The 27,248-nt window shown below is 40.5% G+C and overlaps 1 protein-coding gene across 2 annotated transcripts in view; it reads left to right on the forward strand.

Moving 5' to 3' along the window:
- LOC109278927 (E3 ubiquitin-protein ligase TRIM36) overlaps nucleotides 1-25,892 on the forward strand; it is a 33,768-nt gene extending 7,876 nt beyond the window's left edge. For both annotated transcript variants that reach the window (XM_019469617.2, XM_019469618.2), the window contains 8 exons: nucleotides 3,242-3,567; nucleotides 7,690-7,836; nucleotides 9,918-10,013; nucleotides 13,783-14,036; nucleotides 14,246-14,370; nucleotides 18,483-18,773; nucleotides 21,699-21,996; nucleotides 23,754-25,892. In XM_019469617.2, coding sequence (XP_019325162.1) covers nucleotides 3,242-3,567; nucleotides 7,690-7,836; nucleotides 9,918-10,013; nucleotides 13,783-14,036; nucleotides 14,246-14,370; nucleotides 18,483-18,773; nucleotides 21,699-21,996; nucleotides 23,754-24,105 — 1,889 coding nt within the window. In that variant the 3' untranslated portion in view covers nucleotides 24,106-25,892. The remainder of the gene's footprint in view (nucleotides 1-3,241; nucleotides 3,568-7,689; nucleotides 7,837-9,917; nucleotides 10,014-13,782; nucleotides 14,037-14,245; nucleotides 14,371-18,482; nucleotides 18,774-21,698; nucleotides 21,997-23,753) is intronic.
- Nucleotides 25,893-27,248: the final 1,356 nt, after the last annotated feature.

The raw sequence follows: 27,248 nt of genomic DNA on the forward strand, positions 1-27,248 counted from the left end.
ATTGAGAAAAAGATTCTGCAGGTCGAAAGTGCCCATAATACTCAAAGGGTAATGGTAACGCCTGGCCGTCAGATTGGTTACAATGTGCTACAAGAAACATTAAGGTGGCAGTACCATCCGTCAGCCCATTTTCAAGCATAGAAGTCCAGCAGGATAGTGGGAGGTGGTCCACTACCTGGCTAGCAGGTAACAGTAGGGAAGTTGTCTGTAGCCAGAATATGGGACAGGATGCAGCTCGCAGAGGTTTTGAACCTGTCATGAAATCGACTCGGTTTTGAAATACTTCATTTTCTCTTTAATGTTTAAATGAGAAATCATAGTGACCAAAGCTGATTTTGGGGGGAGATTTGCTCTAAATCAATTTGAAGACGTTTTTTTGGAGTCTTCATTTTAAAACTGTGTCATGATTCATACTCATTTAATATGTTTTTGAAATAAAGGTATACGGGGAAAAGAATGGATTCTGCAAAGTGACAGTGTTCACATAATCCTGAACGATTGGCCCCATAAATACAGTTTGATATATATAATTGCATTGCTTGGCCTGCATTGCTTTCTTACCTTTCAAAGCCATCATTACTTTTTCTTTTTCATTAAGTCATGCTGTTGAGGAGTATTATCCAATGGAACATTCTAAGTTCAAGGGAATGTTTGTTTGACCCAGCTCTGTACAGTATTGGAGCCAGTAGTCACATGTGGCTCTTGAGAATTTGAAATGTGGCTAGTGCAGCCGAGGAACTGAATTTTTTTTTTTAGTGTTTATTTGAGAGAGAGAGAGGGAGGGAGGGAGGGAGTGGGGGAGGGGCAGAGAGAGAGGGAGACACAGAATCTGAAGCAGGCTCCAGGCTCTTAGCTGTCAGCACAGAGCCTGATAGGGGCTCAAAGTGCAAGATCATGACCTGAGCTGAAGGCAGACACTTAACCGACTGAGCCACCCAGGTGCCCTAGGAACTGAATCTTTGATTTAAATTTAAATAGTGATGTTTGGCTAAATTGTTACTATGGTAGACAGCACAGTTCTAGACAGGAAAAAGTTGACTCTATTACATCTTATTCTTAGTTCCCCTGTCTTGATTTTTTTTTTTCCACTAGATTTACTTCCCAGAATATCTTTAGATGTGTTCTGTTTCTTTGTTGCCCCGAACATATGTTCTATTGTTTGTTTTTGAAAACAGTGGTAGAAGTCCATGACAGATGAAATAAAAGATAAATGTCTTCACATTTGCGAAAAAATATGAGAATTTTTTAAAGATCTGTTTAGGAAAACAGCTAAGATTTATTGATCTAATATTTTGCCTGATTTATGAAAATTAGTGTGATGCTTGATACCTTATTTTTGTTAAAAGTTAAAAGAGGTTTACAGAAAAGGGACACAACATCTTTTTTGAAATTTCTGAACTTGAAGACCACAATCTGGGTGTCACCAGTATACAGGTTAAAGCATGACTTTGTTGTCGTGATTTAATTTGGTTTGATCCTGTCACTTAAACTGATAGCAACCTTCAATTCATAAAACCAGTGATAAATAACCCATTTTTGTTAAACATTGTCTGTTGGGATTCTCCATTTTAATTTCTGTCACCTGGTTCACATGTGGAAGCATGCAGTTAAATGTGACTTCCCATTACTTTCAACTTGACCACTGCACTAGATCACTTCCAAAATTATGTGGCTTGTTTTGTTTCACTGACTGAGATTTTTCATTGGCATGTGTCTTAAAAGTGGCTTTGCTGCTTATTTCGTTCTGTGCCTGCTGTGTTGTGAAATATCTCGCTTGGACTGTGTTGCATGTTTTGAGAATTATTAGAATATACTTTAAATAGACTTTTCAAACTGTTATGGGGAAACTTTTTTTTTTTTGGTATGTGGTTTTTCTGTATGTTTAGAAATATAAAGGTTAAAATATCCTTAAAAGAAGATAATATAAGTATTCTGCATGTTTGTTAAGTAAGTAGTTTTTGGGACCCAGTGCACTCTTAGCATGTTGTAAAGTCACTTCCAGTGGAGGATAAATATGCCAAGACATTATTAATGTAGCTGTAGAAAGACCTTTTCTAAATGGGATCTACTGAGTTGCACCATTCATTTTCCATACTGGATACACGGCAGAGTGAAGGAAGGCTGTAGGTTAAGGAGTTTGTGTTTATGTTTAGGTGATTTTGTGGGCAATCAAGACTACATACTCTAAGAGTAGATTTATAAATGAGAGTGGGGAATTAATGGCATGCATACACCTGTGTTAAAGAGACAACCCCTGGATTCTCGTGAACCTGTGGGTAAGGACGGTCGTGTCTTGGTTTCTTGATTCGTTAAAATCCAGATAATATTGAACCAAAGCATGCTACTTAAGGTCATTCAGTGTATTATGTATAGATTGGAAAGTTATTTGTAATGCTTTCTGGGTAGCTTTTGGCTTAATGAGTTAAGTAATTTTAATGATTCTTTTTTTCAGGTCATAAGAAGATTCTAAATGGTTGGTCTCTCTTAAAGTCACTAGATTCTAGGTCTATGGATGGGCTTTTCACTCTTTTATAGATTGCACTCCATTAACTAATGATTTTGCCTACCCAGATAAAACAATACTACCGTGGGAAACTCTCTTTTGCAGTGGTCCTTAACCATTTTGTGGTTACGTATGTCTGAGAATCTGATCATAGCTATGGATTGTTGAACCAGAAAATAAGCATAGGCATATTGATGCAAAATCTTGCGTACAATTTCGAAGAGTTTGCCAAACGATTTGGATCCTTCTGGAGCCTATCCATGGAGCACTGGTTAGGGACTCTTGTTCATTTATGTCTGAACTCATTTCCTCGTCATCAGCCAAGGCTGTCTTCATTTAAATGAAAACGAAATTACTTTGGAGGTGACATATAAAAGTCATTATGTATAATTATATGATTTCAAAAAAATCCTGACCCCGTGTAGTATTGTATTACATGTTTTTTCTTTATATCTGTTTGATTTGATGTGGTTTTGTGTGGGGTTTACTATAGAGGATTTTCCTTTCTGCTTTGATTTAATACCTATTTAACAATTTGGGCTTGTCTTTTGCATACCAAGGAAAAACAAGCGTGAAGCATTTTCAGAATTCAGACCAATTCAAGTGGAGCCACTTTGAGTATTAGTTTGGGAGTGGGTATATATTTGTAGATTTCTCTTTCCAAAATCTCTCTTCTTTTGTCTTCATTCTGTTGGTTTTCCTACTGCCGTAACTAAACAAGGACTTCCAATTACACAGGCTGGAAGCGCAGCTCCCTGACCCCTAGGACCACCACTTTTCCTTGCCCTGGCTGTGAGCATGACGTGGATCTTGGAGAACGAGGAATCAATGGTCTGTTTCGCAATTTCACTTTGGAGACCATTGTCGAGAGGTACCGGCAGGCAGCCAGGGCAGCCACGGCCATCATGTGTGACCTCTGCAAACCCCCACCCCAGGAGTCCACAAAAAGTTGCATGGACTGTAGCGCGAGCTATTGCAATGAGTGCTTCAAAATTTACCACCCGTGGGGTACCGTGAAAGCTCAGCATGAGTACGTGGGCCCAACCACGAATTTCAGGCCCAAGGTAAGAGAAGTTCTGATTTAGTTAGAATATCAGTATTACAAAAGGAATTATTACAAGACTAGAACTTGACAGGAAGGGACGCCTGGGTGGCTCAGTCAATTCAGTGTCCAACTCTTGATTTCGGCTCAGGTCATGATCTCATGGTTCTTGAGTTCGAGCCCTGTGTCAGGCTCTGCAATGACAGTGCAGAGCCTGCTTGGGATTTTCTCTCTCTCTCCGCCCCTGCCCTGCTTGTGCACTCTTTTTATCTCTGTCAAAATAAATAAACATTAAAAAAAAAAAAAAAAAAGAACTTGACAGCAAGAATGGAAATAACTTGAAAAGCCTGTATGGGGGGTGGGGTGCAGGGCACCTGGCTGGCTCAGTCAGTGGAGCATGTGACTCCTGATCTCAGGATCTAGAGTTCAAACTACGCGTTGGGCATAGAGCTTATTTAAAAATAAATCCGTAGGTAAAATGGATGGTACATGCACGTAGAAATGTGTATGTTAAAATGAGAACATAAAAAAAAAAAAAGCCTGTACCAGAAACCAAGGCCTGGTATTTGGAGTTAATTTAGTCTGTTGTTAAACATCCCCGCAGCCTAAAGGCAATATTCTGGTTCACCGGGTTACAACAGTGTAATGCAGCACAATGCACAACGGTGAAGGTTCGTAACGAAACCTCTGCAAATAGGGGAAAAGTTGAGTTCTCTCCAAGATTGAAGTGATTATCAAGTTAAAAAGCTTTTGTGCTTTAATGTGTTAGGGTCACAGTTGTGTAAAAGATTTTGATTGGGAAACATTTTTTTTGACATTTTTAGTTAGCTACAGTTGTGCTCTAAGTAAGTAAGAGTAAGTACAGCTTAATATTTTGAAGGTTGTGGTATAATGTTAATGTAATATCTGAAGTGGAAGTCATATTTCTTAACCTTTCTGGGTAATTTCTATGGTCATGCTCAAAAGAACTTTATGCATTGTTGTTTGCCTTGCTTTGTGACTGACAAGAAGAATGTTTGGATAGCTTCACTAATACTGCTTTCTCATTTATGCAGATTTAGAAAAACTAGTTGATTCTTTTGGTTAAAGTTCTTATTCATTACAACTTAGTAACTTGTGTATGAAAATTTATTTGCATTCTTGAGCCCAAAACTTTCTCTTTAATTTGTAATAAAAAAATGGAAAAAAAAAATCCCCAAAGTTATCTTGAAACTATGAGCTGAGTATTTGTTGTACCATTTTTTTTTAATGTTTATTTATTTTTGAGAGAGAGTGTGTGCTCGAGCAGGAAACAGAGGATCCATAGTGGGCTCTGCTGACAGCAGAAAGCCTGATGCAGGGCTCGAACCCACGAACCAGGAGATCATGACCTGAGCTGAAGTCAGACTAGCTTAACTGACTGAGCCAGCCAGGTGTCCCCATCATTGTTTTGTTTTGTTTTGTTTTGTTTTGTTTTAGAGACAGAAAGGTGGGGGCGCAGAGAGAGAGAGGGAGGGAGGGAGGGAGGAAGTGGGGAAGGGGCAGAGAGAGAGGAAGGTGGGGGTGCACAGAATCCAAAGCAGGCTCTAGGCTCCAAGCTGTCAGCACAATGCCTGATGCAGGGCTTGAGCTCATGAACCATGAGATCATGACCTAGCCAAAGTCCGATGCTTAACTGACCAAACCACCTAGGTGTGCCCATCATTTTTTTTTTTTTTTAAAGTACTACACCTCGTGTGGGGCTTGAACTCACGACTCCAAGATCCTAAGTCACGTGCTCCACTGACTGAGCTAGCCAGGTGTCCCCTCTTACATCCTATTAAGTGCAGGGCTAGTAGATTAAAACAAAAACAGTCTGTGCTTGTATGCTTTTTAAACTTCTGTGCTTGTTTTTCAAACTATGTCATTGTGACAATAGATTTATCAAATGATTTTTAACCCCCTATTATGTTCCTTATCTCATTTTAAATGCTCCAGGTTGTATACTTTTAGAAAAAATCATGCCTTCAGGGATGCCTGGCGGCTCAATTGGTAGAGCACACGACTCTGGATCTTGGGGTCATGAGTTCAAGCCCTACAGTGGGCATGGAACCTACTTAAAAAATTATATATATACACATATATACATAGGCATGCCATAAGCTTTGTGTTTTAATTAGACACAGATTAATTAAGTTGATTAATACTGTTCCATTATGAAAGAACCTGATTATTAAATGAATTCTATTAGGTTTGGGTTTTTATGACTTACAAACTCATGAAATCTTGAGTAACATTTTCAGAGTATTGCAGACTTAATTCTGTTTACAAATATAATGAAAGGTTGGTAAGAAAGAAACTGAAGATATAGGGGTAAGTTACATTGAGGAAGAAACTATTTCCCTTCAAGTCATTAGTGTTACTGAATATAGCAAAATTTTACAAATTTTACAAAAATTTTACGAAGGTAAAGTATTTGCCAGTAACTTTGAGTTCTTGTCATCATTCCTTGCAGAAAGCCAAATTTTATAACTTATCTTAAAGGTGATGGCTTTTGGGGGGCCTGGCTGGCTTAGACAGTAGAGCGTGCGACTCTTGATCTTGGGGTTGTAGGTTCGAGCCCTACATTGGGATTACTTAAGAAACATATTTAGGGGCGCCTGGGTAGCTCAGTCAGTTAAGCATCTGACTTCAGCTCAGGTCATGATCTCACGGTTCGTGGGTTCGAGCCCCACGTCGGGCACTGTGCTGACAGCTCAGAGCCTGGAGCCTGCTTCGGATTCTGTGTCTCCCTCTCTCTCTGACCCTCCCCCGTTCATGCTCGGTCTCTCTCTGTCTGAAAAATAAATAAACGTTAAAAAAAAAAAAAAGAAACATATTTAAAAGATACAAATAATAAATGTAATGGCTCTGAAAAGTAATATAACGCTGTATGCTAACTATGCTGGAATTAAGATAATGATTAAATAAATACATGTAATGGCTTTGAGAATGTAGGCAGTTGGACCTGCTGAAGAATTTGAATTTTTTTCCTCTATTTTTCTCCTGGACCTGCACATTAGTATTAAGACTTTTCATATCGTATGTTACTTTTTGTCTCAGTGTTACCAAACCAGTTGTAGTGGCACAAAATCTGAACTGTCAGAGCCCCCGATAACTGTTTAATTTCATTGACACACTAGTCTAAAGGAATCTCCGCTTTCTTGCAAATGAACCCAGTTATCTCATGTACAGTTTCAGACATACCTGTGATGATAGTTTTCAGAGTAAAAAAGAAGGTAGAAGCTTACATCTTAAAAAAACAAAACAAAAAAACAATTCTAAGTTTGGTAATTGTGTGCATGATTAATATGTAAAAGCAAATATCTGGAGGCTCTCATCATAAAGTGTTCTAAGACTCCTCAGTAACAGATTTCTTTTTCTTTCTTTCTTTTTTTAATTAATTAAATGTTTATTTTTGAGAGAGAGTATGAATGGGGGAGGGGCAGAGAGAGAGGGAGACAGAGAATCTGAAACAGGCTCCCGGCTCCCAGCTGTCAGCACAGAGCCCGACGTGGGGCTTAAACTCAAAAACTGTGAGCTCATGACCTGAGCTGAAGTTGGATACCCAACTGACTGAGCCACCCAAGCGCCCCGTCCCTTTTTTTTTTTTTTTTTGAATTTTTATTTTTAAGTAATCTCTACACCCAATGTGGGGCTTGAACCCACAACCCTGAGATCAGGAGTCACCTGCTCCACCGACTGAGTCAGCCAGGTGCAAATTGCTTATGAGGATGGTGAAGCCATGGGTTCCCATCAGCCATTTGCTATTGGACCTTACAAAAATATGGGTCATGGTCCTTAAGAATTGCCTACTCAGTGTGGCCAGAGGGCCTTTCTGGCCTGGTTAAGCATGCAAGTCTGATAGGAATGCAATTTTCATCTTCTTGCCACCAAGTTTAAGGGCGATAACGTCTATATATTTAACTGACCATTTGAACTCTCAAACCGAAAAATAGTAATTGTAATACAGAAAATTTTCATACGATATACCAAATGCTTTTATGCTTCTTCTTTTCACACTTTTATGTATTTCACTGGCTTTATTTGGTGATTTTGTAAAGCGCGTCTTTGTACCTTAGGGACTTTGTGAGTATCTGGCAAACTCTGCTGACCCTTAATTGCACTTCGGTTCTTTATTCCGTAGATTTTAATGTGCCCAGAACATGAAACTGAGAGAATAAACATGTACTGTGAGTTGTGTCGGAGACCGGTTTGTCACCTCTGTAAGCTGGGTGGCAATCATTCCAATCACCGGGTAACCACTATGAGCAGTGCCTACAAGACCTTAAAGGTAGGATTTGTGTGGTTTTGGAACTCGATTCTGGGTCTTTATAACTTTGTTTTACTTTGTGCCTTTAACTTTGTCTTCATAAGATCCTAGCTTCCTGTGTGGTCTTGTTTGACTGATGAGTTAACAATGTAAAGAGTCAGTCAGTGTTCTACTGATTTTTAACCAGGTAGTTCTTTGTGGTACTGATGGGGAGGGGCACAGAGAGAGAGAGAGAGAGAGAGAGAGAGAGAGAGAGAATCCCAAGCAGGCTCTGCACTTGTCAGCACAGAGCCTGATGTGGGACTCGAACTCACAAACCTTGAGATTAGGACCCGAGCCAAAACCAAGAGTCAGACGCTTAAGCCACTGGGTCACCCAGGCACCTCACAAGCTCAGTTGTGGCTGATTTTTCTTTTCAGTGTGATTTGTATGGTATTGTAAATTTTACCTTGTTGAGCACTGTATCTGTATCCTACAGATGTTCTTGAGTTTTCTTCTAGCGTGTGAGTAAGTTACTTCGACACAGTTTGCTCCTTCTTTGACTTGCTTTTTAAGCTTCTGTTGCCAGGACAGAGCGGCAGTTAGCTCTGGGACTAGTTTTACCAGACCGTTGAAGCAAAACCTTACGTGGTTTACTCTTCTGGACGCCCCATGAATGTTGAGGGTTTTTTAATTTGTTCTTTTGCTTGTTTAGTTTGGCTGGTGAGGCACAGGGCTCTCCCAGCCTCGAGTTAGCTCCTGGAATTGTTCCTTGTTGAGCCCCTCAGGTCAGCAGCAGTGACTGAGAAATCCTCAGATCCTCTTCTTAGGGAGACAGCTCAGGATATTCTTATGCATATTTAGACTCTGAGTACACTTGTCTCTCATAACTTTGAACCCCATGGTGCTTCAAGGCTTTTTTGTTTGTGTTTTAATATACTTCAGTCATATTACGTGTTATTTTTTCTGGGCTAAATGAGGGATCTCACCAACACCTATTATATTATCTCTACAATAAGCATGCTAATTTCAGAATCACTCCTTTATAAAGATGTTCTTTAACGAGCTCTGGTAGCTTAATGAGCTCTATTTAAAAAAAAATTTTTTTTTACTGTTTATTTCTGAGAGAGAGAGAGACCTAGAGTGTGAGAGGGGGAGGGGCAGAGAGAGAGGGAGACACAGAATCTGAAGCAGGCTCCAGGCTCCAAGCTGTCGGCACAGAGCCTGACACGGGCTTGAACCCATGAACCGTGAGATCATGGCCTGAGCTGAAGTTGGACACTTACTGACTGAGCCACCCAGGTGCCCCTAATGAGCTCTATTCTTATACATCTATATTTTCATTTTCGTGTATGTGTAATTATATAATGAATAGCTCACCTGGGCTAGGCTGTGAAGTTTATTTTAGAAGGGTCTTTGTTGCTGTTTGGGTCGTGTGTGTGTGTGTGTGTGTGTGTGTGTGTGTGTGTGTATGTGTGTGTGAGAGAGAGAGAGAACGAGAGAGCGAGGGAATGAATTATAAAATCTGATGGAGGACACACTCCCGTTTGCTATTCTTCCATTTACTCAGAAGCCTGAGGAGGAAGACCTTTGGGAGCGATGAGGAGACAACAAAAATGTATTATATATATATTCCAGGTTTTTGAATACCAGTCTGAGCATCACTGCCTTGTTCTCTTATCCAGCCTGCTTCTAATGTCTCCTGTGTCCTTGGACCTCAGTGTTCAAGGCCAGTAACTGTTTACTCCGAGTTAATAATGACAGTCTCCAGGGGCGACTGGGTGGCTCAGTCGGTCAGGCATCTGACTTTGGCTCAGGTCATGATCTCACAGTTCATGAGTTCAAACCCCGTGTCAGGCTCTCTGCTGAGAGCTCAGAGCCTGGAGCCTGCCTCAGATTCTGTGTCTCCCTCTCTTCCTGCCCCTCACTCACCCTCTCTCTCTCTCTCTCTCTCTCGAATAAACATTAATATATATAAATAATGACAGTCTCCAGTTCTCATCATAGGTTAAAGAAGAAGATGGGTATTGTGTGAAAAAAAAAAAATAAAAGCAGGAAAAACCTGCGAGGCCTTTGTTAAACTTCTGCTTCTGTTTATTTGTGTTTCTGATATGCTCTAACAGGAAAAGCTTTCAAAGGATATTGATTACCTTATTGGCAAGGAGAGCCAGGTGAAGAGTCAAATTTCTGAACTGAACTTGTTAATGAAAGAAACCGAGGTAAGTGCTAACCTGGTTTGCATGTTTTTATTTATCCATCTAGAGAATGTGTTCCTTCACAAAACCCTGAGGGTAGTGGGTGCTGGGCTTACAGGATCGTGTTGGATTTCATCCCTGCTTTTCTGGGACTAGGAAAACACGTGTGAGAACTAAGTTACAATGTGTGATCAGCTCCTGATAGGGGCAGTGATTAAATTATATTGAAGCACAGGGCAGAGGATGACTCCCCCTTCACGTGGCGGTTACGGTGTCAGAAGTAGTCACGTGAGGTAAATGATCGCTTTGCCAATTATCGGCATTTTACAAAATGAACAGAATGCATCTGAAATACATACTGTGTGTTCTTGGGACCAGGTTGATTTAAAATGCCGGCTATCCCTAAGTATATATACCTGACATACGTTCACCAAAACATACGTATCAGAATGTTCCATCCCTGTGTTGTTTGGAACAGCCACAAAGTGGAAACTACCCACACATCCATCAACAGTGGAAGTTAAGCAGAGGTAGAGTGAGTATCTACAACTATATGCAACGGTGTAGCTGAATCTTGCAATAGTATTGAAAGGAAGATGCCAGAGACAAAGGGGTACAAACTAACCCATTCCTTTTGTAAAAAGTACCAACAAAAGGGAAGCTGGATCCTCTGGTTAAAATTCAGGATAGGCGTTGTTGAAGGGTGGGGAGGGGAAGGATGGGTGCCTGGAAAGGTTATAGGGATGGTGTCTGGGATCCGGTAGCATTCCTCCATTTAATCCGGATGCGGGTTACATGGACGTGTTTACAAAGGTTCATTGATCTCCACGCTTACGTAGACCATTTTCTGCTTGTATATTACACTTCAGTAAAACAAGTGAAGAGAATTGGTAGCATTTAAAAAATAAAGATAGGACTGGGTTCTTTTAAAATTCCAAATGTTCACCGATCTTGATGTGTGTTTCTTTTCCTCTATTTAAAATAAACTGAAGGGCCATTACTCCTGATCACTGTAGAAGCTGTGATTCAATATAACAATATCCTAGCTAGTGTGAGACTGTTACTTCTTGAGATTTTATTTCCCAAAATGGGCTCGAAAATTGAGAAATTATGCAAATGAGCAGCATTATCGCCATCACTGCCTTTGTTTCTAATTTTTTTCCCCTGATATTCACTGATTGCATTCCCCACCCTAAGTAAGTTGTTTTTCCATGTACTTGAAAAGTGTGATTTTGTGTCTCCTATTTTTGTCTGATTGAAAAACTCTCTGTGTTTCATATAATCCCCCAATCCTTGGTAAATTATCACCTACCTGGTAGGTTGCTTCAGGGATTGTATCTTTGGTCATTTTAGGTTTGTTTTATTACTGGTCCTCAGTCATGCTGCCCTTACTTCCTGTTACTTTTTGATGTTTATTTATTTTGAGAGAGAGAGAAAGAGCGAGCACATGTAGGAAGGAAGAGCAGAGAGATACGGAGAGAGAGAGAATCCCAAGCAGGCTCTGTGTTGTCAGTGCAGAGCCTGACGTGGGGCCTCATCTCATGATCCGTGAGATTATGACCTCAGCTGAAACCAAGAGTGAGACGCTTACCTGACTGAGCCACCCAGGCGCCCCTGGCCTTATTTCTGAAATAAGGGATACCCAGGACCTGTTGCTGAGTTTGTGATTCAGTAGGCTGAAAACGGAGGAACTCTCACGTCACCTGTTCATGCAGACGCTCATTCCTTGGGATCCTGGAGAAATTACCTAGCTTCTTATACCTTTGACCTAAGCTGCATTGGTCAGCTCGTCAGTTAAGAATCTTTCCCATTGGACAATTTGTCTGCATTCTTGACTTTTGCTCGGTGAGGACTGTGACATGGTCTTTTTTTCTATAATTACACTTAGCTGGAAAAAAAAAAATCCCCCTTTTTACCTATGCGTAATGATCTTTTGAGTTTAATGTTGTGATCTCTCATTGAACTACTACCAAAATGTCACCACCTCTGTCCCCCTTCCTTCCTTCCCTCCTGCCTATCATTTAAAAATTTTTATTAAGGGGCGCCTGGGTGGCTCAGTCGGTTAAGCGGCCGACTTCGGCTCAGGTCACGATCTCGCGGTCCGTGAGTTCGAGCCCTGCGTCGGGCTCTGTGCTGACAGCTCAGAGCCTGGAGCCTGTTTCAGATTCTGTGTCTCCCTCTCTCTCTGCCCCTCCCCTGTTCACGCTCTGTCTCTCTCTGTCTCAAAAATAAATAAAAGTTAAAAAAAAAAATTAAAAAAAAATTTTTATTAATTTTTTTTTTTTTTTTTACAGTTTATTTTTGACAGAGAGAGAGACAGAGCATGATTTGGGGAGGGGCAGAGAGAGGGAGACACAGAATCTGAAGCAGGCTCCATGCTGTGAGCTGTTGACACAGAGCCTGACGCGGGGCTTGAACTCATGGACCGTGAGATTGTGACCTGACTGATCATGACCAAAGTCAGACGCTCAACCGACTGAGCCACCCAGGCGCCCTATCCTTTAAAAATATTTTTTTGCCTGTTGGGTTTAGGAAACAGAGAAAGGAATCTGGAAAAAAATTTCCTTTCATTAGAAATGTTGGCCAGAAGACACTGGGAAACGTACAGTGTAGTTCTTCCACATGTCAGCTTTTAAGAATGTGTTTGAAGCATTTTTTCTGATGTCTGCTACTTATGGGTCTATAATGATGGCTGCATACGTGTGCTCTGCTGGTTTTGTTTTCAGAATCAAGTTGGTCTCTGATGTTACAGACATTCAAAATGTTCAGTCAGTACTGCAGATAGGATCATTTTATAGCCAAGTAGAGGAAGAGCTGCATGTACAGGGAATATAATCTCTGTGTGTACAGACTATGTACCATTGTGGTGGGCATTTTATGTAAATAATCTTTTCCCATCTTCAAAAAAACCGCAAATTATTTCCCTTATCCCCAGTTTTCAGAAGAGAAAAACTCAGGGGTTCAGAAGTTAAATAATTTGCATAAAGTCATGTAAAATTTAATTTTAATTAAAGTACATTAATTTGAAGAGAAGAGTTACATTCTGATATCTTAGTAAAGGATGTCATCTTCCTGAGTTTTAACTGTTTTAACATCTCGTAAAAAATTGGAATAGGATAGAAGGGGTCAAAAGTTGCCTGAATTAGAAATGAATTAAAAGCTCTGGGATTGTATTCCCCTCCCCCCCATGCTCTGTCTCTCTCTCTCTCTCAAAAATAAATAGACATTAAAAATTAAAAAAAAAAAAAGGGGTGCCTGGGTGGCTCAGTTGGTTAAGCATCCGACTTTGGTTCAGCTCATGATCTTGTGGTTTGTGTGGGTTCAAGCCCCGCGTTGGGCTCTGTGCTGACAGCTCAGAGCCTGGAGCCTGCTTTGGATTCTGTGTCTCCCTCTCTCTTTGCCCCTCCCCCACTCATGCTCTGTCTCTCAAAAATAAATTAAAGTTAAAAAAAGTTAAAAAAAAAAAAAAAAAGCTCCAGGATTATATTATCCTGTGTCTTTGGTTAAATCAGTTAATTTCTTCCTCAAGTTCCTTTGTATATAAGTTGAAGGCTGTTTCCCTACTTAATTATTTATTGCTGAGCTTTGGAGATTAAAGCTTAAGGAAAACACAGTATTATAAAATTACAAAGTACGTCTAAATAAAAATTGGCCATCGTTCCTTGCTAAGTGTATTCAGTGCCAAATTACTGTTCTGAAAATGTCAGAGTCATTCAAAATTGAATTTTGGTTATTTTGAGGAAAGACATTTGGATTTAGCAGATGAGGTAACGTGTTGCTTGTTTTATAATAGTGTAATGGAGAGAGAGCTAAAGAAGAAGCAATCACACATTTTGAAAAGCTCTATGAGATTCTAGAAGAGAGGAAATCATCTGTTTTGAAAGCAATTGACGCTTCTAAGAAACTGCGATTAGACAAATTTCAGACCCAAGTGGAGGAGTATCAGGGGCTTCTAGAGAACAACGGGCTTGTGGGATATGCCCAAGAAGTGCTTAAGGAGACGGACCAGTCTTGTTTTGTACAGACGGCGAAACAACTCCACCTCAGGTGTGTTGCTTTGAATTTAGATCTCCTTGGCAGTATCTTTCAACTTGAGCTCCGAGTGGCTCCTGGTGCTGTGTCCTGTGCAAGGCACGGCCACACTCCTCACCTGAAAGTTGACGGAAGTATTTTTTTTTTTTTAATCACATGGCAGATATGTAGTCTGATTGGCCTTTTAAAAAATCGTTTTTATATAAAATAATCTCTGTCTGCAGAATACAGAAGGCTACGGAATCTTTGAAGAGCTTTAGACCTGCGGCTCAGACTTCTTTTGAAGACTATGTTGTTAATACATCTAAACAAACAGAACTTCTTGGGGAATTGTCCTTCTTCTCTAGTGGTAAGTTTTACTGATGACAGAGCCTTACTCTTGTAGTCAGAATTCAGAAGGTATGGGAACAACAAATGCTTCGGTTTGCCATTATGAAAACTAGGTTTTTATGCACAAAAAGTATATTCTGTTAGTTTGTGTGTTTTATTTTTTATTTTATTTATTTATTTTTAAAGATTTTTTTTTAAAGTTTATCCATTTTTGAGAGAGAGAGCGTGAGCGGGAGAGGGGCAGAGAGAGAGGGGGACAGAGGATCTGAAACAGGCTCCGCCCTGACGGCAGCGAGCCTTGTGTGGGGCTCAAACCCACCAACCGTGAGATCATGACCTGAGCTGAAGTCGGATGCTCAACCGACTGAGCCACCCAGGTGCTCTGGTTCATGTGTTTTTTTAAACATTGTAGAAATAGGGGCGCCTGGGTGGCTCAGTCAGTTAAGCATCCGACTTTGACTCAGGTCATGATCTCACCGTTCCTGAGTTCAAGCCCCACATTGGGCTCTGTGCTAACAGTTCAGAGCTTAGAGCCTGCTTGGAATTCTGTGTCTCCCTCTCTCTCTGCTTCTCCCCTGCTCAGGTGCTCTTTCTCTCTCTCTCTCTCTCACTCAAAAATGAAGAAACATTAAAAAAAAACATTGTATAAATGGCATTACATTGTATATGTATCCTTTTTGTAAATTGCTTTTTTAAACACGTGAAGTTTAAGATATTAGCACACAAAGTTCTGGTTCAAAGCTATATTTTAGGGCTGCCTCGATGGCTCAGTCGGTTAAGCATCTGACTCTTGATATGGGTTCAGGTCATGATCTCATGGTTTGTGAGTTCAAGCCCCATGTTGGGCTCTGTACTGGTAGTATAGAAGCTGCTTGACATTCTCTATCTCCCTCTCTCTCTCTGTCTCTCCCCTGCTCACTCTCTGTCTCTCAAAATAAATGAACTCCCCTGCTCATTCTGTCTCTCAAAATAAATAAACATTAAAAAAAGCTATTTTAACTGCTTATAGTATTTCATTTTATAAGTCATTTCCCTACTGAGAGACAATTTGTTTTTGTTTTTTCTCTGTTGTAAACAGTGCCGTATTGAACATCTTCATCAGTGTTCTTTGTGCACATGTGTGTGAGTTTCTCTAGGGCAGAAACCTAGAAATGATGTCTCCAGGCTACAACTGACTCTAAGATGTTTTCGTCTTTACTTTGCTATGTTAGTTTGTTAGGACTGCTGAGACAAAATACCATAGACTGCATGCCTTAAACAACAGAAATGTATTTTCTTATAATTCTGGAGGCTAAAAGTCTAAGATCAAAGTGTTGATAGAGTTGGTTTCTTCTTCTTCTTCTTCTTTTTTTTTTTTTTTTAATTTTTAATGTCAATTTTTGAGACAGAGAGACAGAGCATGAACAGGGCAGGGGCAGAAAGAGAGGGAGACACAGAATCTGAAGCAGGCTCCAGGCTCTGAGCTGTCAGCACAGAGCCCAATGCGGGGCTCAAACCTACAAACCGTGAGGTCGTGGCCTGAGCCAAATTCGGATGCTCGACTGACTGAACCCCCAGGCGCCTCTGCATGCACCTGTTTTGCTTTAAAAAAAAAAAAAAAAAGGGTGTGTGTGGGGGGGTGGAGTATACTAGTCATGTTATTTTATAACTAGCTTTTTTTTTTCTCCCCCAATTGTATTTTGAATGACTTTCCAGATCTCATCATGGCTGTAGAACATACAGTTGCATCAATGTACTCTATACAGACATGCTTACACATTGCTTATATATACGTGGGGAGAAGGACAAGAGGGAGACTTTTATTTTCAATTCATATACTTCTCTGACGAATGTGTGGTATGTGTATGTGACTTGTATAGCTTACCCCTGGGCAGTTAAGCTTGTGGGAGTTCCTTGTATGGAAAGGATTATGCATATGCACAGAGATTTAGCTGAGATACTTCTATGTTGTGTTTTTCATGAAAAACTAGAAACCTGTTTCTGAGTTTCTGAAAACAGTTAAATGTTGACATGACCATGCAGTGGAATTGCCAGTGGGAGAAAAATACTGGCAGGATCTATAAAAAATTGTTGTAGTGCTTATCTTGGAGTTGCTTGAAGTGTGTTTTGTGTAGTTTCTGATGTTCTTACAGAAAATATTATGTATTGGGGCACCTGGGTGGCTCAATCGGTTAAGCGTCTTACTTCGGCTCAGGTCTGATCTTACCATTCATCAGTTCCAGCCCCGCATTGGGCTCTGTACTGATGGCTCAGAGCCTAGAGCCTACTTTGGATTCTGTGTCTCCCTCTCTCTCTGCCCCACTTCCGCTTCTGTGTCTCTCTCTCTCAAAAATAGATAAACATTAAAAAAAATTCTTTTTAATTAAAAAAAAAGAAATCTTAGTATCATGTTTATACCAAGAAAAATTCATTTAAATTGCCTTGCAACTCTGTGGAGGAAAATATGAAAGAAAATTGTGTGATGTTTCATTGAATTTTGTTATAGTCACCAAACTTAGATTTTAAAATTTATTTATTTTGGGCGCCTAGATGACTCAGTCAGTTAAGCATCTGACTTTGGCTCAGGTCATGATCTCACAGTTTGTGGGTTCAAGTCTTGCATCAGGCTCCATGCTGACAGCTCAGAGCCTGGAGCCTGCTTCTGTGTCTCCCTCTCTCTCTGCTCCTCCCCAGCTTGCACTCTGTCCCTCTGTCCCTCAAAAATAAACGTTAAAAAAAATCTTTTTTTAATAAAATTTATTTTTTTGTTTTAGTTTAGAGAGAGAGAGAGAGCGTGAGTTGGGGAGAGGCAAAGGTGGGGGGTGGAGGGAGGGAGAGAGAGACACACACACACACACACACACTTTTAATCAGGCTGCGTGCTTAAGATCGTGGGGCTTGATCCCACGACCCTGGGCCAAAATCAAGAGTTGGACACTCAACCAACTGAGCTACCCAGGCACCCCTGATTTTAAAATATAATTACAGGAGGGCACATTAAATATTTTGAGCCCCAGCATTACTATTTAGTAGGTGGAAATTGAAAGGCATATTGTTAAAAAACTTTACGGTGTTTCAGAATTAATATAATGCTTAAAGCTAAAGTCTTTTTTTGGTCTGTCTTATTTTTTTGTTCTTCTCCCTTTTAGTTACACACCTAAATATACCTTTGAAAGTCTTCATTGCTTACTCTTTCTCATTAAAAAAAATTTTTTTTAATGTTTATTTATTTTTGAGAGAGACAGAGACAGAATGCGAGTGGGTTAGGGGCAGAGAGAGAGGGAGACACAGAAGCAGGCTCCAGGCTCTGAGCTGTCAGCACAGAGCCAGATGCGGGGCTCGAATCGTGAACTGTGAGATATGACCTGAGCCAAAGTCGGACGCTCAACTGACTGAGCCACCTAGGCGCCCCTCTTTCTCATTTTAAATTTTGTGGTGAGAGCACTTACCTTGAGATCTGTTCTAACAAATTCTAAGTGTGGAAATACAGTGTTGTTGACTCTGGGTACAGTGTTGTACTGAGATCTTTAGAGCTTATACGTCTTGCTTAACTGATACTTGAGGTAACTGATACTTTATGCCTCTTGATTAATAACTGCCCATTTGTCCCTCCCCCACCCCTGGAGCCAGAATCTCAGTCTTTGATTTTATGAATTCGACTCTTCTAGATTCCTCACATAAGTGGAATCATGCGTCAGTATTTGCCTTTCTGTGTCTGGTTTATTTCAGTTTGCATGTCCACAGGGTCCGCCCATGTTGTTGTTCACTACAGGAGTTATTCTTTCTCTTATACATAGTGTTACAAATTTAGAAAACTCTTAGTACAGAAATGATTTAAGGGGCACCTGGGTGGCTCATTTGGTTAAGCTTCTGACTTCGGCTCAGGTCATGATCTCATGGTTCTTGGGTTCGGGCCCCATGTCGGGCTCTGTGCTGATGGCTTAGAGCCTGGAGCCTGCTTCGGATTCTGTGTGTGTGTGTCTCTCTCTCTGCTCCTCCCCCACACATGCTCTGTCTCTTTCTCAAAACTGAATAAACATTAAAAAAAAATAGAAATGATGTAAGTATTTTCAATACATGATTTTTATCGAGGAACATATAGGTTCTGAAATAACAGTATTTTAACTCTGTTTGGTTTCTTCTTTCTTGCAGGTGTAGATGTGCCAGAGATCAACGAGGAGCAGAGCAAGGTGTATAACAATGCTCTGATCAACTGGCACCATCCAGAAAAGGACAAAGCTGACAGCTATGTCCTTGAATATCGGAAGGTTAACAGAGATGAAGAGATGCTGTCTTGGAACGAGATAGAAGTGTGTGGCACAAGTAAAGTCATTTCCGATCTGGAAAGCAATTGTAACTATGCTTTCAGAGTAAGAGCCTACAAGGGCTCGATCTGTAGTCCTTGCAGCAGGGAGCTGATTCTTCACACCCCTCCAGCTCCAGGTATTGGGAAGACTGGGAATAAAAAAACCACAGAGTTGGAAGAGACCTTGATAAAAAATAAACTAGGGGCACCTGGGTGGCTCAGTCGGTTAAGCATCCAGCTCTTGATTTCGGCTCAGGTCATAACCTCACGGTTCAGGAGTTCGAGCCCCAAGTCGGGCTCTGTGCTGACCATGCAGAGCCTGCTTGGGATTCTTTCTCGCCCTCTCTCTCTCTCTCTCTGCCCCTCCTCTGCTCTTTTACATACTCTCTCTCTCAAAATAGACTTTAAAAAATAATAAATAAATTAGGCACTGTTTTTATATAGCTTTACATTGAAACCAGTTTTCATTGGTTTGAAAAAAAGTTTTCTAGAAAACCCATTCCATCCCCAGCTAGGTTTTGGAAATAGACGAATACTTGAATTTCACCATGTAGGCTGGGAACAGGATTAGAATGTGGACTGACATCAGATGGAGAAAAACATGAAGACATTTGAGTGAGGGCTATTCATTTGAAATGAAAAATAGCATAAATATGCTGCCGTACAATTTTTACATGGTATAATTCTGTATTTTTGATAGGTTTATAGAAATCTCTACAACATAGATCTTGGGAGATTTTAAAAAAATTATTGGCATAATATGAAATATTTTGATTAACCTCATTCTGACGTGTCTGGATGTTCTCTAGAACTTGGTGATTCCTGCCCCCCTCAATATTAAAAGCTCATCTCGCCCAGCCCCTCCCCGCCCCCCCCCCCCCCCACTCCCAGGTCTGAAGCCACTGGTGCTACTTACAGAGTGCCCATAGATTTTTGTAGAAAGAATCATCTGCAGGTGAGCGGTTTCCCTGCAGTGTCTCCACAGACCAGGGACGCTGAGAACCAGTGCTGGGTTCATTCTGGTTATAGCGGGCACACATTGTACCCTGTTGCTCACTGCCTTTGAGGTTCCTGCAGTTGGTTTTTAGACCCCACAGCCCCTGCCTGTTTTTAGTGGCTTGTGTGTCCATATTTTGTACAGTCTGTCCTTCCTTCCCTTTTTGTCCAAAGTGTACTAGCCACTACTTGTTTTTCATGCACATTGTGGCTAATTAAAAAAAAAAAAAAAAAAAAAAGAATACAAATAAAGTAGGGTTGGTGAAAATTGGTTATCTTCAATTTGAATAAAATCTGATAGTTTTAGGGTGGATTTGCAAGTATGAAATAAATATTTGTACATTTTAGGCAGTTTCCCTTTTCTTTTCTTGTCTGACTGAAAGTGGAATTAAAAAGAAACCTGGAAGTAGCTGCTGGGTTTTCAGTGACTTGGTGGAGGGGGAAGGAAGAAAGGACACATTCAAAGTTCTTGCTTTCTTTTCTTTTTTTTTTTAAGATTTTATTTTTAAGTAATCTCTATACCCAGTGGGGGCTCGAACTCACAACCCCGAGATAAAGAGTTGTGTGCTCCACCAACTGAGTCAGCCACGCATCCCAACCCTAACCCTAACCCTAACCCTAACCCTAACCCTAACCCTAACCCTAACCCTAACCCTTTGGGTTTCTCTCCTCTGGGAATAAGGTGACCAGGGTGACTGTTACAATTTTTATTTTGCAAACGGGGAGACTTTTGAGATTGACGGGAAGATACCAGGCCAGGGCGATAGGCATTCCCAGAGAGGATGGTCCGCTTACATATGGAGAATGGCTTTAGCTTACTAGTACACAATTTCTTCTTTATCATGGTATATAGTATAGTCAAAAATTACTGTCTTAACCACGTTTAAGTGTGCACATCAGTGGACAGTGGCATTAAGTACATTCCTATTTTTGTGCCACCACTACCACTCGTATTTCTACAACATTTTCATTTTTTCCAGACTGAAACTCTGTGCCCATTAAACACAAATCCCCCCTCCCCACAGAGCCTGGGAGCCTTGATTCTATGTTCTGCCTCTATGAATTGCCTATACCTCATATAAGTGGATGGATATAATCCTATGCCTGGCTTATTTGGGGTTTCATCCTTGATGTAGCATGTACCAGAATCTCCTTGCTTATTTAGGGTGAATAATATTCCACTGTATGGATAGACCACGTTTTCTTTATCTGTGCATCTGTTGATGACCGTTTGGGTCATTTCCACTTTTGAGCCAATGTTCTGCTTAATGGATCTGAGTTGATAGAGACTTAAGAGAGTGGTATTCTGTCCATTCTGTAGTCAGGAAATCAAAGGTTAAGTTAAACTCCATTTAAATGCCTCAGCTGGAGGGTGCCTGGGTGGCTTAGTTGGTTAAGGGTCGGGTCTGGTTCCTGAGTTTGTGAGTTCGGGAGTTCAAGCCAAGCCCCACATTGGGCTCTCTACTGTCAACACAGAGTCTGCTTCAGATCCTCTGTCCTCCTTTCTCTGCCCCTCCACCCTACTCAAAACCAAACAAAAATGCCTCACCAGGGATTAAAACTCTGGTCTCTCTAAACTCAAAACGTGTGCCTTTTTTTTTTTTTTTTTAAACTACTGTACAGTTTTTCATGTCTGCCCTGTGGATTGATAAGGAAAAGCCCCTACTGAAGTTGTTAATATTTAGAATAAATATTTAGAAAACTGTACAGGTAATTATGAAAAAGTACATCCCCTTATATTAAAGGGAAAAGGGACAGATCCAGTAGTGTAAAATAGAAGAGATCTGTGTCTCTTCCCAGGAACCACGTTTGTTAAGTTTTCTTGTACACTTGAAATACTTTTTCTGCCGTTTGATATTCCTAGAGATTTTCAGGCATAGAGAATCTACTGGAAGTGATTTCCCAATTGGGGATTCGGTTTGTAATACTTTGTCTAGGGTCATGTGACACATTCCTCTTCAAGTCTGTTTTCACTAATTTCTAGTTCAAAAACAGATCCTATTTAATTGTCAGTTATAGAAGTGCTCACCGATAATGATGAGACTAATCTTAAGCTCTCTTTACAGTTTTTAGTTTCCTCTTTGATGAAAAATGTGGCTATAATAACGAACGCCTCTTGCTGAACTTGAAGAGAGACCGTGTTGAGAGTAGAGCTGGGTTTAATCTTCTGCTTGCTGCGGAGCGTATCCAAGTGGGTTATTACACCAGTTTAGACTACATCATTGGAGACGTTGGAATTACCAAGGGGAAGCACTTCTGGGCCTTCCGCGTGGAACCGTATTCATACCTGGTAAAAGTGGGAGTCGCTTCCAGTGATAAACTACAAGAATGGCTCCATTCTCCCCGGGATGCAGTTAGTCCAAGGTAGGCTCTTTTTATTGATCTAGAACTTAGTGATTCTGTTAAAGGTACACATCGTTGTTTGGCCAGGTAAGACTGGAAATTGATGTGGGTTTGCTTATTACATCTGGAATACATTCCTTAGATTCAGGTGTTCTGGCCGTGCGGATGTGGCTGGCTCCAGAAAGGAGTCAGGAGGTCTTGGGATACAAATCTCAAGTGTCTAAGCCTGTTTTGGGTACTTCTCGACTATCCTGTAGCTTTGCAAGTAAAAAAAATTTTTAGGGGCACCTGGGTGGCTCAGTTGGTTAAGCATCCAACTTTGGCTCAGGTTATAATCTCATGGCTTGTGGGTTCAAGCCCCAACTCAAGCTCTGTGCTGACAGCTCAGCCTGGAGCCTGCTTCAGATTCTGTGATTCCCTCTCTCTCTGCCCCTCCCCTGCTCACACTCTGTTTCTCTCTCAAAAATAAACATGAAAAAAAGTTTTTTTTAATTTAAAAATTTCTTAAACCGTTTTTCTCCTAGAGAGAGAGCAGTGCGGGGGTGGGGGGAGGTAGAGGGGAGATGAGGCAGAGAGAGAGAGAAAGAGAGAGAATCCCAAGCAGGCTGCACAGTGTCAGCACAGGGCCTGATGTAGGGCTCAATCTCACGACTGTGAGATCATGACCGATCTGAAATCAAGAGTCGAAAGTTCAACTGACTGAGCCACCCAAGCTCCCCACAGTTTTAAATTTTGAACATCTTTCATATCCATTTCCTTAATTCTGTGATAAAAATTACTCACACGTATAGTGAAATGCTTCCAACTGCCATACCTCATAATTGGTATGAAATTGTTCTTTTGTAATGGGACATAATTTCTTTAAACTCCCCTGGAGGTACTTTACAAAATTGGGTCACGGTAAACAGGTTTCCACATCAAAGAATTCTGGTTTGTAAAGAGATTGATTATTTAATGGGCGTTGTGTGGTTTTGTCGTTTTACGTGGTATTATGTATACTAGCCCACACAAATAATTTATGACCTCTTGTGTGAACAGAACCCCAAATTGGTAATCTGAGTGACAGGAAAAGTTTTTTGCACAAGGGTGAGAAATTAACAAAACAGTGACTGTGGTAATCGGGAAATGGTTAATTAAACATGGTGCCATGACCACTCGATAGAATATTGATATTAATAATGTTTAAAAGGCTTGTGACATCAGAAATATCAGTGAGACCTGATTAAAAGTGTCAATATAGTATGATCACAAATACATAAAAAGTGAAGTATGCATCGGAAAATGAAGGAAGGACGTTTGTGTCAAAAATCTCTATAAGCTGCTGTTTTATGCTAGCTCCTCACTGTCAGCACAGAGCCTGACATGGGGCTCAGTCCCACGAACCATGACATCATGACCTGAGCTGAAATCAAGAGTCGGACGCTTAACCCACTGAGCCACAACTTCATTTTAAAGCAACATATGTCGGGGCATTTGGGTGGCTCAGTCGGTTAAGCGTCCGACACTTGGTTTCGGCTCAGGTCATGATCTCTTGGTTCATGAGTTCGAGCCCTGTGTCAGGCTCTACGCTACACTGAGCACAGAGCCTGCTTGGGATTCTCTCTCTCCCTCTCTCTCTGCCCCTCTGCTGCTTGTGCTTTCTCTCTCTCTTAAAATATGTAAGCTTAAAAAAATAAATAAAGCAACATATATTATCATGTGAAAACGTTTTGAGGATAGTTGACGGCCTGTGGATGGCGCCACAGCTAAGACTGCTTTGTGTGTGTATTGTGTTCTAGATACGAGCAAGACAGCGGCCATGACAGCGGAAGTGAAGATGCCTGCTTTGATTCACAGCCCTTCACGTTAGTCACCATAGGCATGAAGAAGTTTTTCATACCCAAGTCAGCCACTTCCGCCAGTGAACCTGAGAATAGAGTTCTTCCGATGCCAACAAGTATAGGGATTTTCCTCGACTATGACAAAGGCAGAGTGGCTTTCTATGACATGGATCACATGAAATGCCTTTACGAGCGCCAGGTGGACTGTTCGCACACGATGTACCCAGCATTTGCATTAATGGGCAGTGGAGGAATTCAGCTTGAGGAACCCATCACAGCAAAATATCTAGAATACCAAGAGGACATGTAGTTGAAGCACGTGATGTGACTTAGGGTGAAAAGGGGGAGCAAAACGACGGCTCTGTGTTAACCTTCGTAACTAATTACACATCATCTGAGTAGTCTGTGGCCACGCTTGTATTTTGTGTGTGTTTCTTCTTAAATCGGAAAAACCTAAACAGTCTTGCCTCTTTCCTGTCTTCATCCTGCCTTTCACAAACTGCGGGAGTAAAGACGCTCTCTCCTGGTTAACCCTGAAATGGTTAAACTGTAACTGGATTGTCTTTCTTTTCTTATGAACAGGAAATCTAATGTATTTATGTCAGTGTTGCTGATACTGATGCTTCTTTTTTGAGGGGGAAGGGATACAAAACTATTTATTATTATGTTTCTTTTGTGTTTGGTTTTTCATTTGGTATCATGTTTATGTCTTAAGAGAAGCTATTTTTTAGATGCCTTATGGATAGAAATTAGTACTTAGCATTGTGTCTTGTGTATGTTTTTCACAAGAAAACAAAGGTATAGTTAGTATAAAGGCCAGAGAAATGGTAGTATATTTAAATGGGAAATTATGTATTTTGAAGTGCGTAACTAATATTCAGAGTATATTCCCCAGAAAATGAATACTGCTTTTTTTTCTTTTGAGACGGCAAATTGTATTTTTAAGGATATTTTTAAGAGTTCGCTTACCTGTAATGCCCATACCTGATCGTGTGTAAACATTTTTGTTTTTTGTTTCTTGTTTTTGCAGGAAACACTAAGTTCTTGGCTAGCACAAGCAGCTTTTCACTTGGTGTAATTTTTTTTTTTTTTTTTTTTAGAAAATTTGTCTTCAGTTTTTCTTACTCTGAAAATACCTGCGTCTGTATCAAATAATTTATTTTTCACAAATATTAGAGAAGCTGCACTGATATTTAACATATTTGTTCTTTGCCCTCTTATTGTGTCCTGTGATTTTCATTTTTTGGCACCAATATTACATATCACATTGCCCTGGTTTATGTTTACATGTTTGGAAAGTTCATGAAATATTTTTAATGTCATTAAATATGTTCTAAAATGTAGAGTAACTTACTGGTCAGTTGGATGATATTTTCTATGGCCTGTTGTTTGGCAATAAGCATCTGTAAAAGTCAGTAAAACTACAAGTCTAGTTTAGGAATAATAATGAAAATCATATTGACTTTGTGTGTACCCTTTTAAAAGTTCTTCTAATGTGAAGAATTAATACTTTGACATTTTAAATTCATTTTTGAAAGATGTCCTTTAAAGGGTTTTTACTTAAACTGCTTATTTTTTAGAAGTCAAAATGTTCAGAAACTAAGCTGTTACACATTGTAGCGCTAATGATTTTGAAATGCTTTTGATCTCTCTTAATAGACCCACCAAAATCTTAGGCCTGATTTGGTTTCCTTGTTGTTTGCTTGTTTTTAATATATATTTTTAAGTGGAAATCTGTTATTCAGGCTGGTAGCATCAAATTGGCCTTTTCCCCCCCTACCCGGAGTAGGAAATATCATGGAGAAGTTGAGTGTTTAGTAGGTTTGTACCTTCCTACCGATGAATAAGCACTTTACGACATAGTCTGAACTAAACAAATATGCAGTATTATGTGGATCATTGTGCAGTAAGACTGCTAGAGTCACGTGTGTGGTCAAGTTTGAGCCTCAAGCTTGTGTAAGCACATATCATGTAATGTAAGCATTTTAAATATAAAGCTTTAATAGGATAGGGAAGCCACTTAAAACATTGTATAGTTGTATAGAAATTGTTCTCCGTGTTTTCTTTCATTTTGAATAAAAATTAAAATAAGTGTAAGTATTGAACTGCATTCTGGAAATTCTCAGTTATGTTTCTGTGGAAAATGGAAACAAATCTTTCATGAAGAGATGTTTTGCCGAGTATATTAGCTTAAGAGAGAAGGTTTTACATAAAGTTATTCTGAGCATGTCCTTACTAGCCTGATTCTTGCCGAAGGGATCATTAGAAAAGTTTGACGTGAAGCTGGTTTTCTTCGGCTAACTGATCAGATTCTCTGATGTTGCTTTTCTGGTCCATAATAGATCAGATATTGATTATATGTGTGTTCTTTCAGTTCACATTCATACTCTCAGGCCTTGGGGCTCTGATAGTCGTGCATCACAATGAATTGTTATTTATGCTTCATGGGTTTTAATTTAAAAAAAAAAGTCAATTCTGTGTTGTCCCGTGATAGTGTATGATAACTTAGCCTCATATTCACAGTTGCATTCTGGGGAAAGGAGTAGGAGTCGGAGCGATCTCCTGGGCACTGAACACCGTCTGGGTCTGTGAAATTTTGCCATGGTCCATCATCTGATTAGATCCCGGGAGCATGTCCCATGTGGGAATATGATCAATCGTGCTATTGCTACACAAAATGGAGAAGTGTTCTAGCCAAGAATACTCGTAAGAAATTATTTTCTATCAGACAGATGTGCGTCCGTTTTATTTTTTTTCAATGTTTTTGTTTATTTTGTGAGAGAGCAGGCAGGATAGGGGCAGAGAGAGGGAGGGAGAGAGAGTAACCCAAGCAGGCTCCCCGCTGCCAGCGCACAGCCCGACGCAGGGCTTGAACTCCTGAACCGTGAGATCATGACCTGAGCCGAAATCAAGAGTCAGACGCTTGACCCACCGAGCCACCCAGGTGCCACAGATGTGCATTCATTTTAGAGGATTTTCACCTGCTTGTTTATGGGGATTAACACGCTGAGAATTGGAAGTTCTCCTTGGGACTCTTCTGCTTTAACAAACCCGATAGAAGTTAGTTAAGTTCGATTTGGAACCCACTTCACTGATGGACAAATTTTTAAGTTGTGCTTTCTGAGACATCGTGCTGTGTGCTTACTGGGTTTCAGGTGAACCAGACCACCCAGCCAGGTTCTTCCTCTTAGGAGCTCTGTTTGCAGGAGGGGGGAGGTGATAGAAATGGAAGGTGCTAGAGAGTGTTTGAGAAGGAGGCTCTGCTAGACCCAGTGCTGAGGGAGGCCCCTCTGAGGAGGCAGCGCAAGATGGACCCCTGAGGTCCAAGATGGACTGCTAAGGAGCTGGCTGTACAAAGAGCCGACTGAGGTGCATGCTGGGTAGAGAGGACAAGGAGCACAAGAAGGCTTTGAGATCGTGACCTGCTCAGAGTTTTGGCAGGAAACAGCATTC

The sequence above is a fragment of the Panthera pardus genome, unplaced genomic scaffold (genome assembly GCF_024362965.1).
Source record: "Panthera pardus isolate Hobbes unplaced genomic scaffold, ASM2436296v1 HiC_scaffold_2, whole genome shotgun sequence".
Lineage (NCBI taxonomy): Eukaryota > Metazoa > Chordata > Mammalia > Carnivora > Felidae > Panthera > Panthera pardus.